We start from the raw sequence: 20,584 nt of genomic DNA on the forward strand, positions 1-20,584 counted from the left end.
CCAAAGTCGTTTGTAAGGTTCCACGTATGGCATGCGTTCCACCCGTCTCGTGTTGTTTACTGCATGGTGCTCGGATCATGGCTCGGATCCGGGTCTAGAGCCCGCCTACAATTTACACACACACATTCATCAACACATCGTTTCCGTATCCGCTCTCTAGGCACCCAAGCCAGAGCTTGTGAAAACAACAGATCTACAAGCTCACAACGTGCCGCGTTTTTGGCTATTTTCACTTCTTAAAAAATTATATTATAATTTATGTAATTTCTTAGACTTTTCTTTGATTTCTTCATGACATTTGCTGGGGGGAAAAAAATCATTGGATTTATTTTTCATTCATGAAAATCTTTTGAAATAATAATAATAAAAAACTAAATGTAAGAAACCAAAATGTATTAGGGACCCATAAAAAGGTGTCCCCGACCCACACATGGATACCGACCCACTGTTTGGGAACCACCACTGCTCTTTGACTTCACGGACCAATCACAGAGAGGGATCTCGGTGGGAGGGACCGACGCTCGTGCCAGTGCCCCGCCCGCCCACCCAACCACCCACGCCCACACATGTCAGTGCACTGCACTTTCTGTATCATCTGTCACTTACTTCACCGTTTCATGTTTGGAGAGCGGAGAGAGAGAGAGAGAGAGAAAAAAAGAGAGAGGGTGGCTGAACTTATTACACTTTATGGACATAACAACAACAACAACCATGCTTTTCTGACAGCACGTGTCAAACCGGGCCGGCTCCAAGAACAGAACCAGCGTCACTTTTACTGAGAGCAGGAGAATTATCATTTAATTAATACCAACTGGGAGAAGAGTTCTACAATGCTAACTTGGGTGAGCTATGCGTCTGCAAGTGAAGCTCAGACTGGCAGCTCTAGCTGGTTAGCTCGCTGACTGGCTTGCAAAAGTCTATTTAAATGCACAGTCGACTGTTTAGAGGCAGAATTACTACTACGATAAAACGGACCGATAAAAGAAAGCCGCTGCTGCTTGTTTACATGTTCATATGGTAGTTTGCTCGCTAGTACAGAGTGAGGGACTTATTCAGTGCCAGTTTCTAGTGTTGGCAGCAGTTGCAACTGGCAGTGCGTTAACAGAACAGCTATAATGGGATTACACCCGCTGGAGTTCAGTGAGTGCTATCTGGACAGCCCCACCTTCAGGGACAAGATCAGGGCTCACGAAGCAGAGTTGGATAAAACCAGCAGGTTTATCAAAGAACTCTACAAGGATGGCAAGAACCTCATCAATGCCACGAAACGTAAGTTTTAAATGTCCTATTTGTGAGGTTCAGTGTATGTGTCGCTTCAGTGGCGTAAAGTAACTGAGTACATTTATTTACTTAAATTAAGTACTGTACTTAAGTACAATTTTGAGGTATTTGTGCTTTACTTGAGTATTTCCAACTTTCTGTACGTTTACTTCTACTCCACTACATCTCAGAGGCAAATATTGTACTTTTACTCCACAACAATATTTGAAAATGTTAGTTACTGGTTACACTAGTTACTAGATTGTGATTATTATTACAGATAATTTGCATAATGAGTACTTTCTACTTTTGGTACTTTAAGTACATTTTGATACCAATACGTTTGTACTTTTACTCAAGTAGATTTTTAATTCCAGACTCTTACTTGTTACAGAGTATTTGCTTTCTACATAACAGTAGTGATACTTTTACTTAATAACTAAAAAATGTGTAGACCTACCGTATACATTTTTCTCCACTGTGTGCTTGAGCCTTGACAATTTATTGTTTTTTTTTTCTCATAAAGATTGTGTGTGTCAGCCATTGTTTGGAGTTTCTCCTCAGCACACCTTGAGTTAGCTTTAAAAGTTGCAGGTGAGGTTTTGGGAGTTGACTGTTGACTTTTTCTCTTTGCCTCGAGTGTTATGTGTGCTGTAGCATACACACTATTGCCAGCAGCAATAGGTTGAGGTGAACACTGCATTGCTGTAGCATGCTATTGTGGCTCACAACCCTTTCCTGTCCCGGTTGTTGAAATGATTACTCTAGCAAGAGCTGATGTTGCAGTTTGTTTAGTGTCTATGACAACACTTTTTTCTAAGAAGTGGCATTGCTCTGTAATTGATTGTAATTGATTGAAGACTATTAGAGGGTTGCATATCGGAAAAGTTACAGGACAGTACAGTTCACTGGTACAAGGTCAACTAAAAGGATAAACTCCACTGAAAGCTTTTGGGCTTGTTTCAATTGGAGTCCGTAATGTTGGAGTCAGATGTTCTAGCTCAGTGGTTCTCAACATTTTCAGGCCGCGGCCCCCAAAATAATCATATTTGAACTGGGGACCCCCTCATCCTATGAGCACTAAGAATTGAGGCATTACATTTTGTATATCACGGTTCTATTGTGAAAATAGCAGATCCTAATGCTCAGCTATTTTCACAATTTCTGCCTCTAATATTTGACAATTTGGCCAATGTTTAATTTGACATTTTAAATGTATTAAAAGGTCCTTAAATTGTCACTTTAGAAATGTGCAGATACCCTCTAAACACTTAAACTTTATGTTAGTTTGTTTACTGTTGAGTGAGAATACAGTGCTGCACATCTATACTATAATTTTGCGAATGTCTGTCTGAGTGAGTGAGTGTCTGTCTGTATGAAACAGCGTTTCTCCTCGGTGGCTGGAGCAATTGATCTGAAATCGCATCACCATTAGCATATGAACACACCTGACATAACTGTGAAGCCCGTTTGTCACTTTCACAAATCGTATGCTGTATAATAGCATTTTTATGGTGTATCTATATCTATTTAGCCTACAGTACCTTTTGTGACCACACATGTTAAGGGAGGGGCGCTGTTGTTCAGGCCATGCACAATCACACACAAACCCACACACACACACACACACACACGGGGGGGGGGGGGGGAGTGTGTGTGTGTGTGTGTGTGTGCAGGCGTGCAGGCGGGCGGGCGGGCGGGCGGGGTTAGCCATTATACATTGATGCTCCTACATATTATCATGCAAGCACCAGTTAAAGTTACTTTCCATCCCTCATATACTGTATGCACAGTGCACATCCCATAACCCACACACTGCACATCATTTTGGAGCTCATATCTTTGAACGGGTAAGGGCTAGTGAAGTTAATCATCTGGGGACCCCCTCGGAGGACTGGAGCACACTGGCCAATTGAATTCACCCATTCACACTTGATTGTGTTAATATTACTCCAACTATTGTTTGGACCCCTGCTGTATACTGTGTCTTCATCAGGGCTCTGAAGCAGCTGAAACAGCCATTCCTTTTTGGATATGTGGTGGGGAACAGGTGAAGCCCTATTCACCTGCTATTACTTTACTATGCATAATAATGGTACAGCACATGATAGACACAGGCACAGAGCAGTAGTAGTAGTCTGTGAAGTCTTAACATTTTTGTTTCTTTGTATTTATCCACCATGTACAGCTGGTTCTTCAGAAGTCGGTGGACATTTATAGAGGTTCCGTGTGACATGTATCGGCTGTGATGTTCTGCAGGACTTTTGGGGCTTTATCAGTAGAACCAGCAGCAGCTCATGGTGCAAAATTGAATGACCTCTGGTATTCACATGATCCATATGTAGGTCTGTGAATGTGAAAATGCATGCAGAGTTGCAGACTATGCTGCCGTAACTTAAGTCTATACTCTGTGACCCACTTCAGAAGGCATGTCTTTAACTACGCTGCACCAGCTGTTCTTCACAGACACAACACAAATTATTATTATTTTCTCATTGGTCCACCACATTTAATGACATAGAATAACTACCTATCAGCCCTGATAAAGCACACTAAATACATGTTGGCGTTTCAGATAGTAATTTTAGGATTAATGAATGACTAACCTGTATTGAATATTAGACATGGTAGGGCTGTAACAGGGCTTACAGTATGACAGAGTAGTTGTACTCATAAGCTTTCTTAAAGCACAGTGAAACGCTGTCTGGCGATTTCAATAGACAGCAGTGTGTGCTCAGTCTACCCACTCTCAGGTGTAGCCACCACAGAGGGTAAGTTATAAAGTAACAGCCTTGTTCACTCACACTCCCAGGGTGGAGTCCAGTCACAGCTAAGCCCTCATTACTGGGCACAAGTGTAACAACCTTGCCTCTCAAAGTTGCAATCTACTCTGTTCTCAGTAGAGATCAGAGAAAATGCTGAAATTTGTCTTTGACATGCTGTAGATATTAGATAGGCCTCCTATATGATCAATATCTTCTCTTTGCTTTTGATCACCAAATTTGATTCAGGACTGCCATTGCCATTCTTTTTCTAGTTATGCATTTCAGTTTTTCAGGTTGATCTTATGCCCTGGCTGGGCCCTGGGCCCTGACTACACCCTGACTGCAGACTACATTGTACATTCTTGCTATATAAAGCCCCTCATCTCTTCCAGTTGTTGAAATAACTAGATTTGCAAGCATTACTGAAACAATGGGCTTCATTCATGAAATGTGCATAGTTCAGATTAGATCCTAAAGCACTCGTGTGAGTATTTATATGAGCATAGTCCGATTCTTCATTGTTGTTCTTAACTGAATTTGTTCCTTGTGTGCTCAAAACTCTGGTTTTAAACATTTGAAAATGTCAGGAAAGGAATGCCTTATTCTTGTTATGCTGAATCAATTATTATGGAAGCATCAAACTTTACTCAATAATACATTAACAATATTTGAGTGCCCAACATTTGGGCTCTGAAATATGGTAAAAGTTACCATATAATTGTTACCAATTATGAACTTTCTCATTTAGATAGATAGATAGATAGATAGATATACACACACACACACACACACACACACACACACACACACACACACACACACACACACACACACACACACACACACACACACACACACACACACACACACACGCACACACACAGTATAGATTATTATTATTTATAAATTACACCTGTCCAACTGCATGTCAACATAACCTTCTAATCTTCAGACAATTACATGAAGCAACTCCATGCATTTAAGCATGCATGGTCAGGATGATCTGCTGTTCTTGATTTAATCTTCGGTAATCCAAAGTGTATGCCTTCAAACTTCAATAAAGGCTACACATTAGTGACTAACTCTAGCAAGAGAATAGAGAAACGCTTCAGTCGCTTTCTTTTTTGACCCTGGGATGATCTCATGTTTTGTATTGTCAGATGGACCTTCCACCTCTCTCATAGTACTGTTCCAAATCTCCAAGTCCCAGGCCATGCTCGGCCTCTCGGTCTCATTCCACTCCCTCTGCCTGGGAGGATGTCCCGCAATGGAAAGTCCTTGGTTCTGGGAGGAAATGTTCAATGTAGGACCCTGGGGCCGGAGAGCTGTGACACGGAAGTGCCCACTATAAGAGTGACAACACTACGCTCCTGTTTCTGGAAGCTTCCCCCTCCAGAGCAATCACTGTCCTGTCAGAACCCTTGTTAACCCCCCCCCCTGACTTCTCATCAATGAGGAATGAATGGATGGTTACTTTGTCCATCGGTTTATTTCTTATCACACTCAATTCTGTAAACGTAACTAGACTATAACTGTACAGCTAAAAGTTAGTGTAAGTGACATTTGTTTTGTTAGAATAAATATTAAAAAAAGTTCTATATTGTGTAATCATTGCTGTATAGACTGTACATTAACATGGGTCTACCAGTCTCTCCAGCTCTTTAGTCAACAGAAAATACATTTTCAGGTCAGATACCAATTTCATAGCCTGGCGGGGCCCGACGTCATCTGCGTTCACTCACTCATTCCTTCCACAGTATAACGTCTGGCCTTCGGCCTATTGGCAGCATGAAAAGTGGGCGGGAGTACTTGCCTTGACAGACAGACTCCTCTAACCAATCAGCGTAGCAAAACATCTCTCAGCCAGTCGGAAGAACGACAAACAAACACGTTTTTTCGGCCGATGAACTCCGCTAGCGCATCCCCCGTGTTACTTTTTAATTGTTGTAATTGATTCCAACTCTGAAATAACTGCACCTATTGCTTGTTTTATTGTTAGAGCGTTAACTGTTACACTTGTTGCATCGCGAGGGCAGCCATTGTTGTTTTGAAAATGCTGAAGCATGCATTTACGTCACCGTCTACACATGGACCAATCAGGGAAAGCTTTCCACTTGTTGTCAGGAAAGACTACGTTTGTTGTGCGGAAGCAGTCACTGATTGGCCCCGATCAGAGAATAATCAGTATACTCACTGCCAATCCCTGGAAGTCCAGACGTTATACTGTGGAAGGAATGAGTGAGTGAACGCAGATGACGTCGGGCCCCGCCAGGCAACCAATTTCATCCAATCAGGAGAGTATACAGGATACATACCGTATTTTCCGGACTATAAGGCGCACTTAAAAGCCTTTAATTTTCTCAAAAAACTACAGTGCGCCTTATAGTCCAGTGCGCCTTATATATGGATCATTCATTGACATTGCCATTCCCTTTAGCACAACTCCATCTGTTGGATGCATAACACAATGGTAGCGTCTATTATGTGCGCCTTATAGTCCGGTGCGCCTTATAGTCCGGAAAATACTGTAATTTAAATTGGATGTGATTGATTGATTGAAGACTTTATTTGAAGTTTGCATAGGAAAAGGTACAGTTTCATGATAGTACAGTTCACTGGTACAAGGTCAACTAAAAGGAGATCCTAGTAAGCGTTTTGGCTTATTTACAAAGGAAACCTTTATATATCTCATAGTACATTGAATGACAGACGGATATAACACAACTATGCAGTAGATATCGTAAAAAAAAAAAAGAAACAGTGCAAAGAAAATATACAGATATACTAGATATATACAATAAAAGTGTCTGGGGAGGGTAAGGCTGGGCTAGGTTTATTCCTACCAGTTACGAGCTGCTGCCGCCTGTAAGTGGTTTTCCAGGGCGATTTTAAAGGATGTTAGGGATTTACACTCCTTTAAGGCGTTCTACATTTTGCTGAATTTGATTAATCAAAAAATATGGAACTGGAACACTATAAAATTGAAGCTGATTGAGTTCTGAGAGAGAGATTGAATGAAATTGGAAGCTCCTTGAAAATGTATTTTCTGTTTACTAAAGAGCTGGACGACTGCTATCACTACATAGAGCTTTAACATTAAATCACTTTTTAGTTTTAACCAAAACAATATCACTTGCAGCTGCTTTAAGCGGTGGCGAAGAGGGCAGTTATAGTTCATCATGGACACTGGATTTCCTCTGGTTGATCAACCAACCAACCAACGAATCAACAGTACTTTCGTCAATGTGAGAGTATTTTTTGTCTCTTTTTGCAGGCAGATCTCAGAGCGCGCTGCCATTATTTGCTCTGGCTAGCTGCCGCTCCCCGCTAATCACATTTACTGATGCTGCCAAAGAGGCAAATCACAATCTTTCATTAAAATCGCATTAGCTGAGGTCATCTAGGAGGAACGCTCTTCCATCTCTAGCTCCAGCAGAGAGGCACAGAGAGGCCCATAGAAGTGATGCTGCATACCTGTCATGATTGTCTTAGGAGCTCCTTTTGTGGTGCAGGTGAATGAGTGTTAAAGGGAACTTCACCCCAACAATTACCTTTTCATTTACTCACCCCATGATAGCTTGAAAACTATGTATACTGTATATATTTATGTTTCATTACAAGTTCAAACTACAGCCATGGGAACAATTATAATTTTGACAGCCAGGCAGTCAGTCCCTGAGAGGTCACCCTGGGGGAAACTGTCAGGCAGGCTTGTTTTGACATTTGAGGACCAGGGGAGGTCTTGGGGAGTTGGGGGTGACGCAATGCCTGATGCTGTGGAGGAGTCTGATGCTGCAAAGCACTAGACACAGGCAGAGTGACTCTGGGGTGTCGCACCAAATTCTGGGCCCTGGGTACAAGGATTCACTCACATTTTGTGCTTTAACTATTGAAAAATAGCAGATATACAAGCTCACAGTGCAGCACTGAGTGCTGAGCTTGTAGATCTGCTATTTTTTGAAAAATCTTGAAAATGTGTGCAAATATTTTACATCCTTCTAAGGTTTTTTTTTTTTTTTTTTAAACCTATGTTTCTATGTCAGTGGTGCTCAAACTTTTTCATATGACGGAACCCAAGAATTATATGTATTTGGCCACGGACCCACCCCCCAGAAGCAAAATTGGAGTTACAAATGTTTTCTTAAAAAATACATATATATTCAAAGATTTGCACACATTTTCACAACTTTTCAAAAATAGCAGATCTACAAGCTCGCTGAGCTTGTATTATCTGCTATTTTTTTATCAATAGCTAAAGTATAAAAATAATTAAGGCCCCTCGACCTTGGGCCCTAGTAACTCAGTCCCACTCCCCCCCCCCCCCTTGTGACGCCCCTGTCTGTGACAGAGTGAGACTGAAAGAGAGAGAGAGAGAGGAGGGGCAGGACTCCAGGGAGGAAAAAGGTGGGAGCAGAGCGTGGACTCCAGCTGGAAAAGATTGACGAGTGGAACAGGAAGGACAGGGGAAAGGCATGGTCACATGGTCATGTAAACACCGGACACTCTTTGAGAGGCTGGGCCGGGCCACGCTCTGACCCAAGTGGCACATCAGATAAGAGTGTAGAAAACATAACAAACAGTTTCGCGGTGCCAACGAATACACCGTCAACTTCTGTTGATAATACACCCAAATGGATCTTCAGCAGTTGAACTTTGACTTGTGTGTGTCTCTTATTGGATTTTGTGTGGGTGAGGCTTGTGTTTTGTGTGAATTGGCTGGTGAAATAGAGTTATGCCCTTCCTAAAAGAAGAGATGTATAAATAATACACTTGTCAGGCTGTTTTGACAACCCCCCATTCAGCAGGTTAAAGCTATACTGTGTAAGTTGCTCAACTAGTGGTCAGTAGCGTCCGCGTCTTTCAGCCGTTTTTCGCCGCGGACCGGGCCTCACACCCCCGCGTCACCCCCGCGTCTGCCTCCACCTCGCCGAGATATATCTTTAGAGGGGTCCCTGGTTCCTGTGCGTTCAGGCATTCCGGAGAAACGGAGTGTTTCACCCGAGTATAGATAGAGACACACGGGCGCCTACAAATATGGCCGCCCTATTGTGATAGCTAGCGACCCCACTTCAAGATGCGCTGTGATTGGCCGGCAGTGTATAACCCTCGCTGTGATTGGCCGGTAGTGTATGATGACGTAATTTTTCCGCGAAAACCGGACCCTGGTCAGGATCATAGAAAACATATAAAGAGAAGGCTTCAGAAGCTGAAAATAACGGAGTGGGTGTTCTAAAACTTTAGCGATTTAAGAGTTAGGACAATTTTAAGATTTGTTTTATAAAAAAAGTTACATGGTATAACTTTAAGTAAATATTTGATTTATGATACACTAAAACAAAGTTATACAATTCAGCATCATGGCTTCATTAGCATTACTTCCTCATCTCATATGTTTCTCATCTGGGATCTGTCATTTAAGGAAATATATGTTATAATAATATGTTGTTAATATGTGTGTCATGACATGCCATATGTTTAGTATTGCTTGGTGCACTGCTCATGGTATATTACAGAGTCTGTTTTGTTGCTTTGGATTTCTAAGGATCAGTCATTGTGTCTTCCCCTCTGAGCAAACAGACACAAGTTATTGACGGCCATCATCACTGCATACTAATAGGAATGGTGGTGCGTCACTGCAGGCCTACAACCCCCTCCTCTGATGATTAAGCATCTAGATTCTGCTGACACGGAACAAAGGCAGAGGAAGTTGTGGATTCAGTCATGCAGCAGTCTTATAACTTTGCTGTGACATGTCACAGGATGCATGCCACCTGTGTGCATGTCATAGAATTTTGACTTTTCATTTGAAGCTACTTGTGACTTGGATACCTCGCAACCAAGATCCATGTCACAGGCCACGCCTTCATAATATATCTTGTGCAATCAGCATGTCTCGTTCACGGAAAAACAATGGCTACTTTGAAGTTTCCACCCCTCCCCTGCAATGAAAGACAATATTCATGACCTTGTGCAATGCCATTGGCTTTATTCATACAAGCCAGCTGTATTCATGGAATAATGATGAGATGAATTTCCCAGTATTATATGGAACCATAAAGCCTAATGGAACAAGTCTGAACTTCACTTTGTCCTTCAGTGTGGTCCCTTTTTAGCTGGTTGCTCAAACCAGCTCTATGAAGAGGCTCTTAATTATCCCAGTGTTCGCTCTTTAGCCCCCACTTCTTATGTTTTATTCAATGCAGGCGCCGGAGGGTGGATAATTTGGGTCGGACTGTCCCTCCACTATTGAGGGACACTATTGCGATTGACTGTAATGTTTATTTATTTATTTTCTGCGACCAGCGCTAAGGGCGCATGGTCTTAGCCTAGCACAGCTAAACTCTATCCACCCATGTTAACACAAGGAAGAAAGATACCCACGCAGTTAACTGCAGTGTGACTGTGAATATAGTATGGCTAAGCCAGGCTAGCATGGTCTAGCTGCGCACCCGACTGTCCCCCTTGTGTTTACGCTGTGTGGTTGTGTCGGACAGATGCTAGGCTAGCCTCCGGATCTTATCATTTGTTTTTGGGACTCATCATCACTTGGGAATAGCGTTAGTAATGTTCTCTGTTTTACCATTAACGCTGCTGTTATGTATTATTTATTTCAATATATACAGTAAACACGGTCTGGTAGAAATTATCACAGGTATTAGACAGGGCCCATCAATGCTAGGCTAGCCTCTGTATCTTTTCATTTATTTTATTATTATTATTTTATAAGAAGTATGGACTGAGTGATTGGACAACTTATATTTTGTTAGCTCTTATACGTTGCTGAATAAAACCTAACAATAACAAAAAATGATTTAATGGGGATTGTCGTGGATGAGGTTCACCTTACCTTATTATTAGTTTTTAAGTAAATTAATTATTTGATTGATTGAGAGTAGGGTTGCCATTCGTCCCGTATTTGAGAATGAAATGTTGAACCAATACGGAACGCAGTTTGTTCCGTATTTCCCAAATGTCCCATAAAGGTCTGTCACACAAACACTGAATTTAACAATAATGATGAACAAAATAAAACACTGGGAATATTAAAGACAGTGAAAATGCTTTGCCGGGATCACGGGAGGCAAGCAGGACCTCCTGCAAGCATAGGCTAAACGGGCGTGTGGTGATTTTCCGATGGCCTTAAAGTCCGAGAGACTTCAGGTTCAGGTTCAGGTTCAGGTTTATTAGTCAAATGCATATCCATACAGGTATAGACATACAATGAAATGCTTGTGCCAAGAGCACTCTCAGCCTTATTACACACAAAAAAACAAGACAACAACAGGTCACCCAGGACAACCCAAAAACAACAAAACAACCATACAGTGTAACAGTGTACAGTTTAAAAACTGCGTATATTGCACATGACTACCTACGTCTCGCTTCCATCTCTTCGTTAAGCATCCTGATTGCTTGAGCATAAAAACTATTACTGAAACGGGTGGTGTGAGATTTGATGCTCTGGTAACGTTTTTTGGATGGGAGGAGATAGAACAGGGAATGGGTGGGATGACAGCTGTCCTTTAAGATGTTCTCTGTCTTTTTCTTACAGCGTGTGTTATAGATTGTGTGTAGCTGTGGTAATTCTGTGCCAATGATTTTGGCAGCTCTCTTCACAATTCTCTGTAACTGTGTACTGTCTTGAACAGTCACGTTACCAAACCACACTGTGATGCATCCTGTCAAAACACTTTCTATGGTACAGCGATAGAAATTAACAAGAGCCTTGGTGCTCAGGCCAAATCTCCTGAGGCGCCTCAGAAAGTACAATCGCTGCTGCGCTTTCATAAGGATACCTTCGCTGTTTTGAGACCATGTGAGTGAGTTTGTTATGTGAACACCCAGGAATTTGAAACTGTCCACTATGTCTACAGGTGAACCATTTATGGTTAAGGGACTGTGATTGACTTTAGACTTCCTAAAGTCAACGATGATCTCTTTTGTTTTACTAACATTTAGAGAGAGATTGTTATTCTGGCACCATAGGGTTAGCTCTTCAATTTCCCTCCTATAGGCCCTCTCATCATCGTTGGATATTAGTCCTATAACCGTGGTGTCATCCGCAAATTTGAGAATAGAATTATTGCCACACCTGGCAACACAATCATAGGTGAACAGACTATACAACAAGGGACTGAGGCAGCAGCCCTGGGGCGCTCCAGTCCTGGTCAATATCTTAGATGAATGCTTGTTCCCTATTCGTACAGATTGTGGCCTGCCTGTCAAAAAGTCAAACAGCCAGTTGCAGATACTACTGCCAAGACCAAGACCCCTGAGTTTCAACACAACTTGCTTAGATGGTACAATCGTGTTAAAGGCAGAGCTATAATCTATGAAGAGTAGTCTGACATAAGAGTTCCTTTTCTCCAGATGTTTCAAGGCAATGTGTAGTGCGAGAGAAATAGCATCATCGACTGATCTAACTTAAAAGCCGAAAGGCTGTTCAAATATTAGAGAGAGAGATTTTCAAGCTCACTGAAACTGAAACTATAACATGCCGATTTTCAAGCTCACTGAAACTATAACATGCCGATTTTCACCTGAGAGCGGAGACACACACACACACACACACACAAACACACACACACACGCGAAATCAATCGATAGATAGATAGATACCTTTATTATCCCAAGGGGGAAATTCAGTTGTCCAGTTTTAGCACAATCAATCAATCAAGCCGTAAAAGTTGGCCAAACCAATTAGTGCAAGAGCCACAGCTGTCTGGACACGCTAATAGCTTTCCTGCTCTGCGCTCCTCCAACTCCAAGTTACATTAAACTTATGGTTCTCACTCTCAAATGTATGATTAAGCCTGTGCATTCTCCATGTTTCCAACTCAAAATGCTGGATTATAATTCTCCATGTTTCCACCTCAAAATGCTGGATTATAATTCTCCATGTTTCCACCTCAAAATGCTGGATTATAGTTCTTCAAATGGACCCGACAGGACCTCTCTCTCTCTCTCTCTCTCTCTCTCTCTCTCTCTCTCTCTCTCTCTCTGGGACATTGGATTTCGATCTCCGTGCCGTCGGATTTTCAGGCCGTCGGAATATCGAGATTTAGCCAGGCTAAACATCCCGTGGCTCGGTGCGGTGGCTGCGTCTGGTCACGGTCTGTCAGTCTGTGTCTAGTCCACTCGCAGCCCGGCCACTGCCTGTCATTTACGCAGCATTGCGTTGCGCGCATTTACCCCACAAGTGAGCCGTTCTACAAGCTCGAGTGTTTTGTTATTTAACACTCTTAATTGTTCACAGAAGAGATTTGTAAATTCAATAGGAGACATTTAAAAACACAAAAAGCACGAGCACACCAAACACTCTCTGCGTGTGCCTCTGTCAGGTTGGTGGGAGGAACCAGCAACCACCAGCAACCCCTCTACCAGGTCAAGATAAGATACTATGAGGTGACATGAGATGAGATAAACCTCTGTTGATCCCAGGAAGGAAATTCAGCTGTCATTCAGAAGTGGGACAAAATAACACAGGAGAGGTATTATAAGATCACAACGTGTCGCATTGTGACACGTTGTGAGCTTGTAGATCTGCCATTTTAAAAAAATAAAAAAAATAAGACAAAGAGTCTTATTTTTTTAATTTTTTTAAACACTTTATTTAAATGTTTCCTTTTCAACAAATAATCATACATGTACATCATTTTGAATTTGGTATTTCTCTCAATCCCCCCCAGAACATTTTATTTTTGAAACATTTTAACAACACAAATCTTGAATGACCAGGTCTCCACCAGGTCAGGTAGGATATTCATACAATTTACTTTTTCATATTTTGGTAACAATTGGTGTAAAGTAACTAAGTACATTTACTTAGTATTGTACTTAAGTACACTTTTGAGATATTTGTATTTGAGTACTTCCAATTTCCAATACTTTTACTTTTATTCCACTACATCTCGGATCCAAATATTGTAATTTTACTCCACTACAATCATTTGAAACCTTTACTTGTTAATTTGCAGATATAAATTACAATGTTATAAAACATACATGAACCACTTTAGCCCTATTTTATACCTAGGCTGTTTCCATTGTTCTCGTGATAAGAATTTGAACATTAAATTAAATAATGACATTTCATTTCTAGTTCCTTTTGTGACAGCGTTTCTTGCTGATGAAAGACCTTGCCCACTTTGTATAAAGCATAGGTCATACTTGGTTCCGTACCGTGCACACCAACAATAGATGATCTTTAATAGACAAGATGCCGCTCTGCAATGCGCTGTGAAGTTGTAGATTACCTATTTTCAGGGTGAGACTCTGTCATTGGAATAAATTACCCATAATTGTCATGATGTACCACCCACTGCTCTTCAGTAACCACACACAGTGCCCACTGCCCAGCCTGTTGTGTTGACATGGCTTTCCTTCACATCTCTGCTGAATAAGGGCACCAACATGTTAATATCATACAGCCAGGGTATTTTCATACATTTTCTTTTTCTCCTGCATTTTTCCTTCTAAAAGAAAAAACTTGGCCCGTGGTATCAGATTAATGTAAGGTCGGCCCTCCATGACTCATGCTCTGAAGCGAGGCAGGCCGGGGTCTCTCTCTAGTGCTCTGCACGGAAAGTATCCAAGTTTGACAGCTCGCAGGTTTTCACTGAAATGCCTTGCTTTAAAAGGCAAAAACACAGGAGGGGCCTTCGCCTTGGACTCCCATGCCCTAGTAGTGTGTGGTATTTAGTTCTGTCCTGACTCCTGTATGCTAGCAGCTATCGCTTGCATCTGTAAATGTGGAGCTTTCATCTGACACAGTTGTTATTGTTCCACTGACTGTATCTGCCGATGTATTATCTGGAAATTGTATTGACACTGTACAGTGACATGAATGTCATTTCGGGTTTGTTTTTTGTTATAATGCTTTACGTTTTTTTCTCCTCTTCTCTGAATGTTCACTGTTGATAGAATGTTGGGACCTTTATGTAATCATCTGATAAAACCCACTTGCCGAAGCCAGTAGTTCATAACTTCCCACCAGAATCAGAATCAGTTTTTGTGTGATTATGAGGTTCAGACAAGTAAAGTGCTTTGGTGCGACACTGACAACCCATTCCCAAAATTAAATGATGAACACAGGATCACACCATGGATATACACAACTCACATACTTGGTGAGAAACAGGTCTTTGGAGAACATATAGACTACACATTTACACATTACCTAGATAACAAACAATATATACAGTGTAGATATATCTTGTATCGAATGCCTGTCTTTTTCATTTTTCTTGAGTTGAAGAGGCATTCAGCTTCCACCTCTGTTGCTGTAAGAAGACTGCATGGATGAGTGGGATTTGTAGAGGACTGTATTGTGTGCCACGCTCACTCACACATGGTGCTAATCAACAGAATGCGAATCTATCGACTGACATCATCACTGTTGCTAGGGTAAGCTCCTATTGTAAACAGTGATTTGGACCATGAGGCCTTCGTCACTGACATAAAGGAGAACGTCTATGAAATTAGTATAATCTATCTAGTCCACATGAAAGAGTCAACGTTGGTGGGTGGATGAAATTAGTTTTAGAAAAACAAGACGACGACTAATACAGAATGCCATGTTGATGACGTCATATTGTTGATGTCATTCTTTCCGAAATATGGACATGGAAGAATGGTGAATGATCTGTCTTGTATGCAAGATTAGCTGCAGACATGGATAGACATACATGCAGGGAGGACTCAGTAGTGTGCCAAACCTTTGTTGATATACGATATGAGACACTAAACTTTCAGGCAACCGCAATATTTAAAACAAAAGTTAACAATGAATAAGTAAAATAAAATAAACAAGACTTCCGACAATAAATCTCTAGAGTGGCTTTAGCATACTTTTACAAACCATCAACCCGGACCCAACCCACTGCCTTTCTCCAGCTGGGTAGCCTACACCAAGACTCTTATCTGTTGTTTAAGAATGCACCACAGTGCTTTACAGGCGGCCTTTGCACCCTTTAAAGAATGCCCTGATTTCACATCAGATACAGTACACAGTGTGGTTGAGTAGGTTTTCAAGGTTCAGTGGAATGTTGTCAAAACATGTTTCGTGGTAATACATGCTGGGAGGAGGGACGTAGTAGGCCTACTGAATTTTCCACTCTGTTTCTGTCAGTGTTGTTACAGTAGGTCTACTAGGAACAGGGTGCAGTTCTTCTTGACCAAGCTGTCATAAGCCAAGTGTGGGTCTTCTTGAGGTGTTAAAACAGAACTCGGGACAAACTAGAAAGCGTCTCTGAGCATAGGTCTCCGCCAGGTAGGGAGTCTACCCAGGGCCCACACATTTCTTAATCTAAAATGTATCTGTTGTATGACATACGGTTCAAGTGTAACTCAGAGTTATTGGCCAAAACATGAAACGGGTTGTTAAGTGTGCCTGCCATGCAATGGCAAAACACTTATTGTAATCCGCCATACTTAAGTCAGTAAGTAAGTCATGTTCTTGCAAATTTCTGCTCGTAATAACTGCCGCACAATTTACGCCACCCACGCAATATATACATCAAAACGTGCGGCTTGGCCGGGAATGGTGTGCTATTACTTTTCTAAGAGAAAAGTTGTATCGTTTAATTGATATTAATTTATTAGTGAATTAATTTTACCCATTGACTTATAATGGGAATCGCAAAAACTCACATTCAATATTTTTTTTCTCGCAAACCATAGGGGCTACAGTTTCAAAACTTGGAGAGGAGATTTATAATGATATCAAGGATTAAATAAAAAATAATTTCGTCAGTTGGCCTCATGGTGGCGCTATAACAGTCCACTTTACCTTTCGGCCTGTAACTCTTGAACCGTGGGTCGGAAAATTAAAATTCCTTTTTCCCTGGATTCCTTGGGTCATGACGCATCTCCTCATATAGGCCACGCCCATTTGCGTCAGGATAGATTATCCGCCATTTTGAATTTTCTTCAAAACACACTTTTTGCTCCTTTTCCTACATATTTTTTCCAAATGTCACAAAAATCGCTACACACAATCTATGGACTCATGCAATAAACATATTTAAACGATATTTTGATAGTCCATACCGTTCTTCCGTAACAGGGTTCCAAAGTTAGCGGGAGGAGCCCGTTTTGTAAGAAGTAGCCATAAATCACAAACGAAACATCCAGTCAACACCAAATTTTAACCACAAGTGGGGGGCGCTATACTGAACATATACCCAAAAGCATTTCCACTTCGACCCATAGGGGGCACCACAAACGCGCAAAACGTAACCGTTTCATGCCAAAACGTGTTTTTCAGGGGGAACGACCCTCTCAAAACGAAACACTAACACCAACCGCTACACAAGGTTAAACAGACTTAGCGAGCTGCAGGCACACTTAAAATTTCTTAGAAATTTTCTTTTCTAGTTGTTTTTTCTTGGCCCACTGGGAGTGTATCTACAAAGTTTCATGGCGATCATGGCTACTGAATAAAATGTAATTTTGTCCCAACTGTATGGTAGAGTATGTTCAGGGTTTGACACTAACAGATGCCCTACTGCCGGTGGCAAGTAAATAAATGTTTTGGCAAGTGGAGTTGGATTTCAGGTTCCCCAACGGGCAAGTGCCTCCCGTCTTCATTAAATATTATTGGCTATTCATGAAGAAGAATGCAACCTTTTTCACAACAAGTAACACGCCTTAATGACGAGAAGCGACCGTCAGGTCTCACTGAAATAACACTAAGCATTATTAAAACAATATATAAAAATAAATAAACACTCTTATTTTGAAGTCCACCGACCGGTACTTACTTATCATTTAATAATGGACAATTTAACCTTTCGGGCAAGTGGGTATGACCTTTGGTCAAGTAGAACATGACCTGTACTTGTCCGACGGGCATGTGCCTCTCTGAGAGTATCAATCCCTGTAGGTTAAAACAATATAACTTTTGTATTGAGACATTTAGATTGTGTGATTTGTATCAAAGGATCTGATACGAATTTCGACCTGATGGTCAAGATTCATCACCTGAGCAAGCAGGCTGTATTAGCTTAATTGTAAAATCTTCCGCACTTGTGCATGAAACCGGGTTCAAATCCTTGGTAGAAGAGGAAAGTTACATAGTGCAGCTTTAAGGTAGATTGACTAGATTCTAATCATGAAGTATCTAACTCCAGGCACACCAAGGCCTGGTTTCCACCTCTGTGTTGTCTGGACCTCCAAAGTTTGTAGTTAATTCAAAGTCAACTATTATGTTTAAGATAACATGTTTGCCAGCCACGCAAATAATGATCTGGCAGTTTCATGCTTGACTAATGACCTTACTGCAGCTCTGTTTTGAGAATACTATCCCTAACCCATAATTTACTAACTCCTACTCAGAACTGCACTAGACGGTGTTTACATCACTTGGAATTCTACCTGTTTTGTGTGGTTGAAATTTATGTTGTTTAGGGAAGAAACATTTGAGCATAATCAAAACGTTCATAAAATGAATGAGGAGGTGTGTGTGTGTGTGTGTGTGTGTGTGTGTGTGTGTGTGTGTGTGTGTGTGTGTGTGTGTGTGTGTGTGTGTGTGTGTGTGTGTGTGTGTGTGTGTGTGTGTGTGTGTGTGTGTGTGTGTGTGTGTGTGTGCGCCAGCGTGCGAGTGACACAGAACAGGCAACTGACTCCATGTAACATAATTATTCTTAATGACTGTTATGTTTACAAAGGACTGTACATAGCATGGCAGTAGTGTATCAGGCCAGTGACAGAATTGTTGATCTGTTCACGAAAGACATAACCAATTATTTATATTTACCCTTTTCTGTGAAAATATACAAACATTAACTGCCCAAGCCTAATAATAGGTTTGAACTGTGCAACCCCACAACCGTTACACACCTTGCTAATAATATTAAGGTCAGGGGGCACGTCGCTTCACAGCTAGAAGGACCTGGGTTCGCTGTGGATGCTGGGGGCGTGTTCTCTCCTCCGCATCATCAATGCCCATACCCTAGGTGGGGTTGGCGAAAGGGCCTTTCTGTGTGGAGCTTGCATGTTCTCCCTGTGTCCCCTAGGGTAGGAGCCTTCACAAAAGCATGCAGTAATCCTGGTCCCTATACTGCCTCCGGAATAACGAGTTCCTTCCATGCACTATGTCCACGCGTGAAACCCCCCACCCCAGTCAGGTGAAAAGAAGCGGCTTGGACTCCTCATGCATGGAAGGAAGCTTGTGGTCAGTCCGTTGCTCTCCCCAGGTTGGCAGAGGGAGTGTAGCGCCCAGGATTACATTAGACAATTGACACTGGAGGAAAAAAATAGGTTACAAAAAATGTCTTAAAAGATTAAAAAATATAAATAAAATTACGAGAATATCAAGGTCTCCTGGATGCACTTTTACAGTTTGAGTATCCGTTTAGGGCAGACCACTAGTCTTTATATGTGGCAGTCTAGGTCATGTACACAGGCTAGTACAGTATTAAGGTCATTGCAGATGGTATAACTGTACATATCACTAAATAGATTAGCAAGGTTTTGCTCCGTCATTATTGATATGTGTACACTACAGTGTTCTATATAGGAGAAGCTGCTATGCTTCTGCCCTAGTTATAGTGATGGTTTGCTGTATACATTCACTTGTGTGTAGTGTTTTTTTATTTTGTTTAGTTTTTAAATGAATTACTCACCCATGAAGCCTTGACTTAAGGGATATGTTTTTGTCGCATTCCTGATCCACTATTTGATTAATTGAAGTAAACGTCTGTACAGAGTCAGACTGACAGCCGTAAAGCAACCCATAATACTGCCATGTTGCATTCCTTCTGACCTCCACAAAAATGTGATCTTCACACAGCTGGCTCTGGCAGAGGATTTGAAGTACCTGCTTGTCAATTATAGGCTGCATGATTACAGCAACAATTTGAAACATTATTTCATTAAAAACCTTTTCAATTGTTTGACTGATTTGGTTGCTGATATTGTCAATATGGAACCTTAAATTGTGATATGTTATACCAATTCTATTCATGATTGAGGCCTAACTGTGTACTTGATGCTGCATCCACAATGACCTACTTAGTTGTTGTTGTTTGTGTGTACGGGACGTGGCAAATGTAGACTGTCCCCAGTTTTGATTAATTACCTAATGTTAGGCCAGTGCGGTACTTTCTTGCATAGCCTAACAAGCTAAGAACAAAGCCATTATGAGCCAGTGGCCACACCTCAACAATTGCTTGTTGTGCCAATTTGTTCTGTCTGGCTGTGGTTAGAATAGCCCAGGGCCTCATTCATTACTTTTCCCTATGGACCCTTGATATAGTGCATTTAGATGTCTGATCATAACATCATAACAGCCATGCAGCAATTGTCCTAGTGTAGCTTATGACCTTAAGCAACACTTAGCTTTTGTTTTCAGCGTAGGTAGGTAAAGGAAAGCATTCTAGTAAACATTAATATAGTACACATTAATATTGTATTACGTACTATTAGTGTTACTCTGTGAAAGTCTGCCTCATATTTACGGATTTAAGGATTACCAACACAGTGCAAGTCTTACGTTCTACAAACATAATTGTCTACAGCACATTTACACTGTGCTGTAGGCCACATCCCTGTACAGT

General features: G+C 41.4%; 1 protein-coding gene across 2 annotated transcripts in view; it reads left to right on the forward strand.

Moving 5' to 3' along the window:
• Window positions 1-1,027: 1,027 nt before the first annotated feature.
• Window positions 1,028-20,584, forward strand: part of arhgap10 (Rho GTPase activating protein 10) — an 86,751-nt gene continuing 67,194 nt past the window's right edge. For both annotated transcript variants that reach the window (XM_080721497.1, XM_080721498.1), the window contains exon 1: window positions 1,028-1,269. In XM_080721497.1, the coding sequence (XP_080577623.1) occupies window positions 1,116-1,269 (154 nt within the window). In that variant the 5' untranslated portion in view covers window positions 1,028-1,115. The remainder of the gene's footprint in view (window positions 1,270-20,584) is intronic.

This window comes from Nannobrachium achirus (assembly GCF_963921795.1).
Source record: "Nannobrachium achirus genome assembly, chromosome: 3".
NCBI classification, from domain to species: Eukaryota; Metazoa; Chordata; class Actinopteri; order Myctophiformes; family Myctophidae; genus Nannobrachium; species Nannobrachium achirus.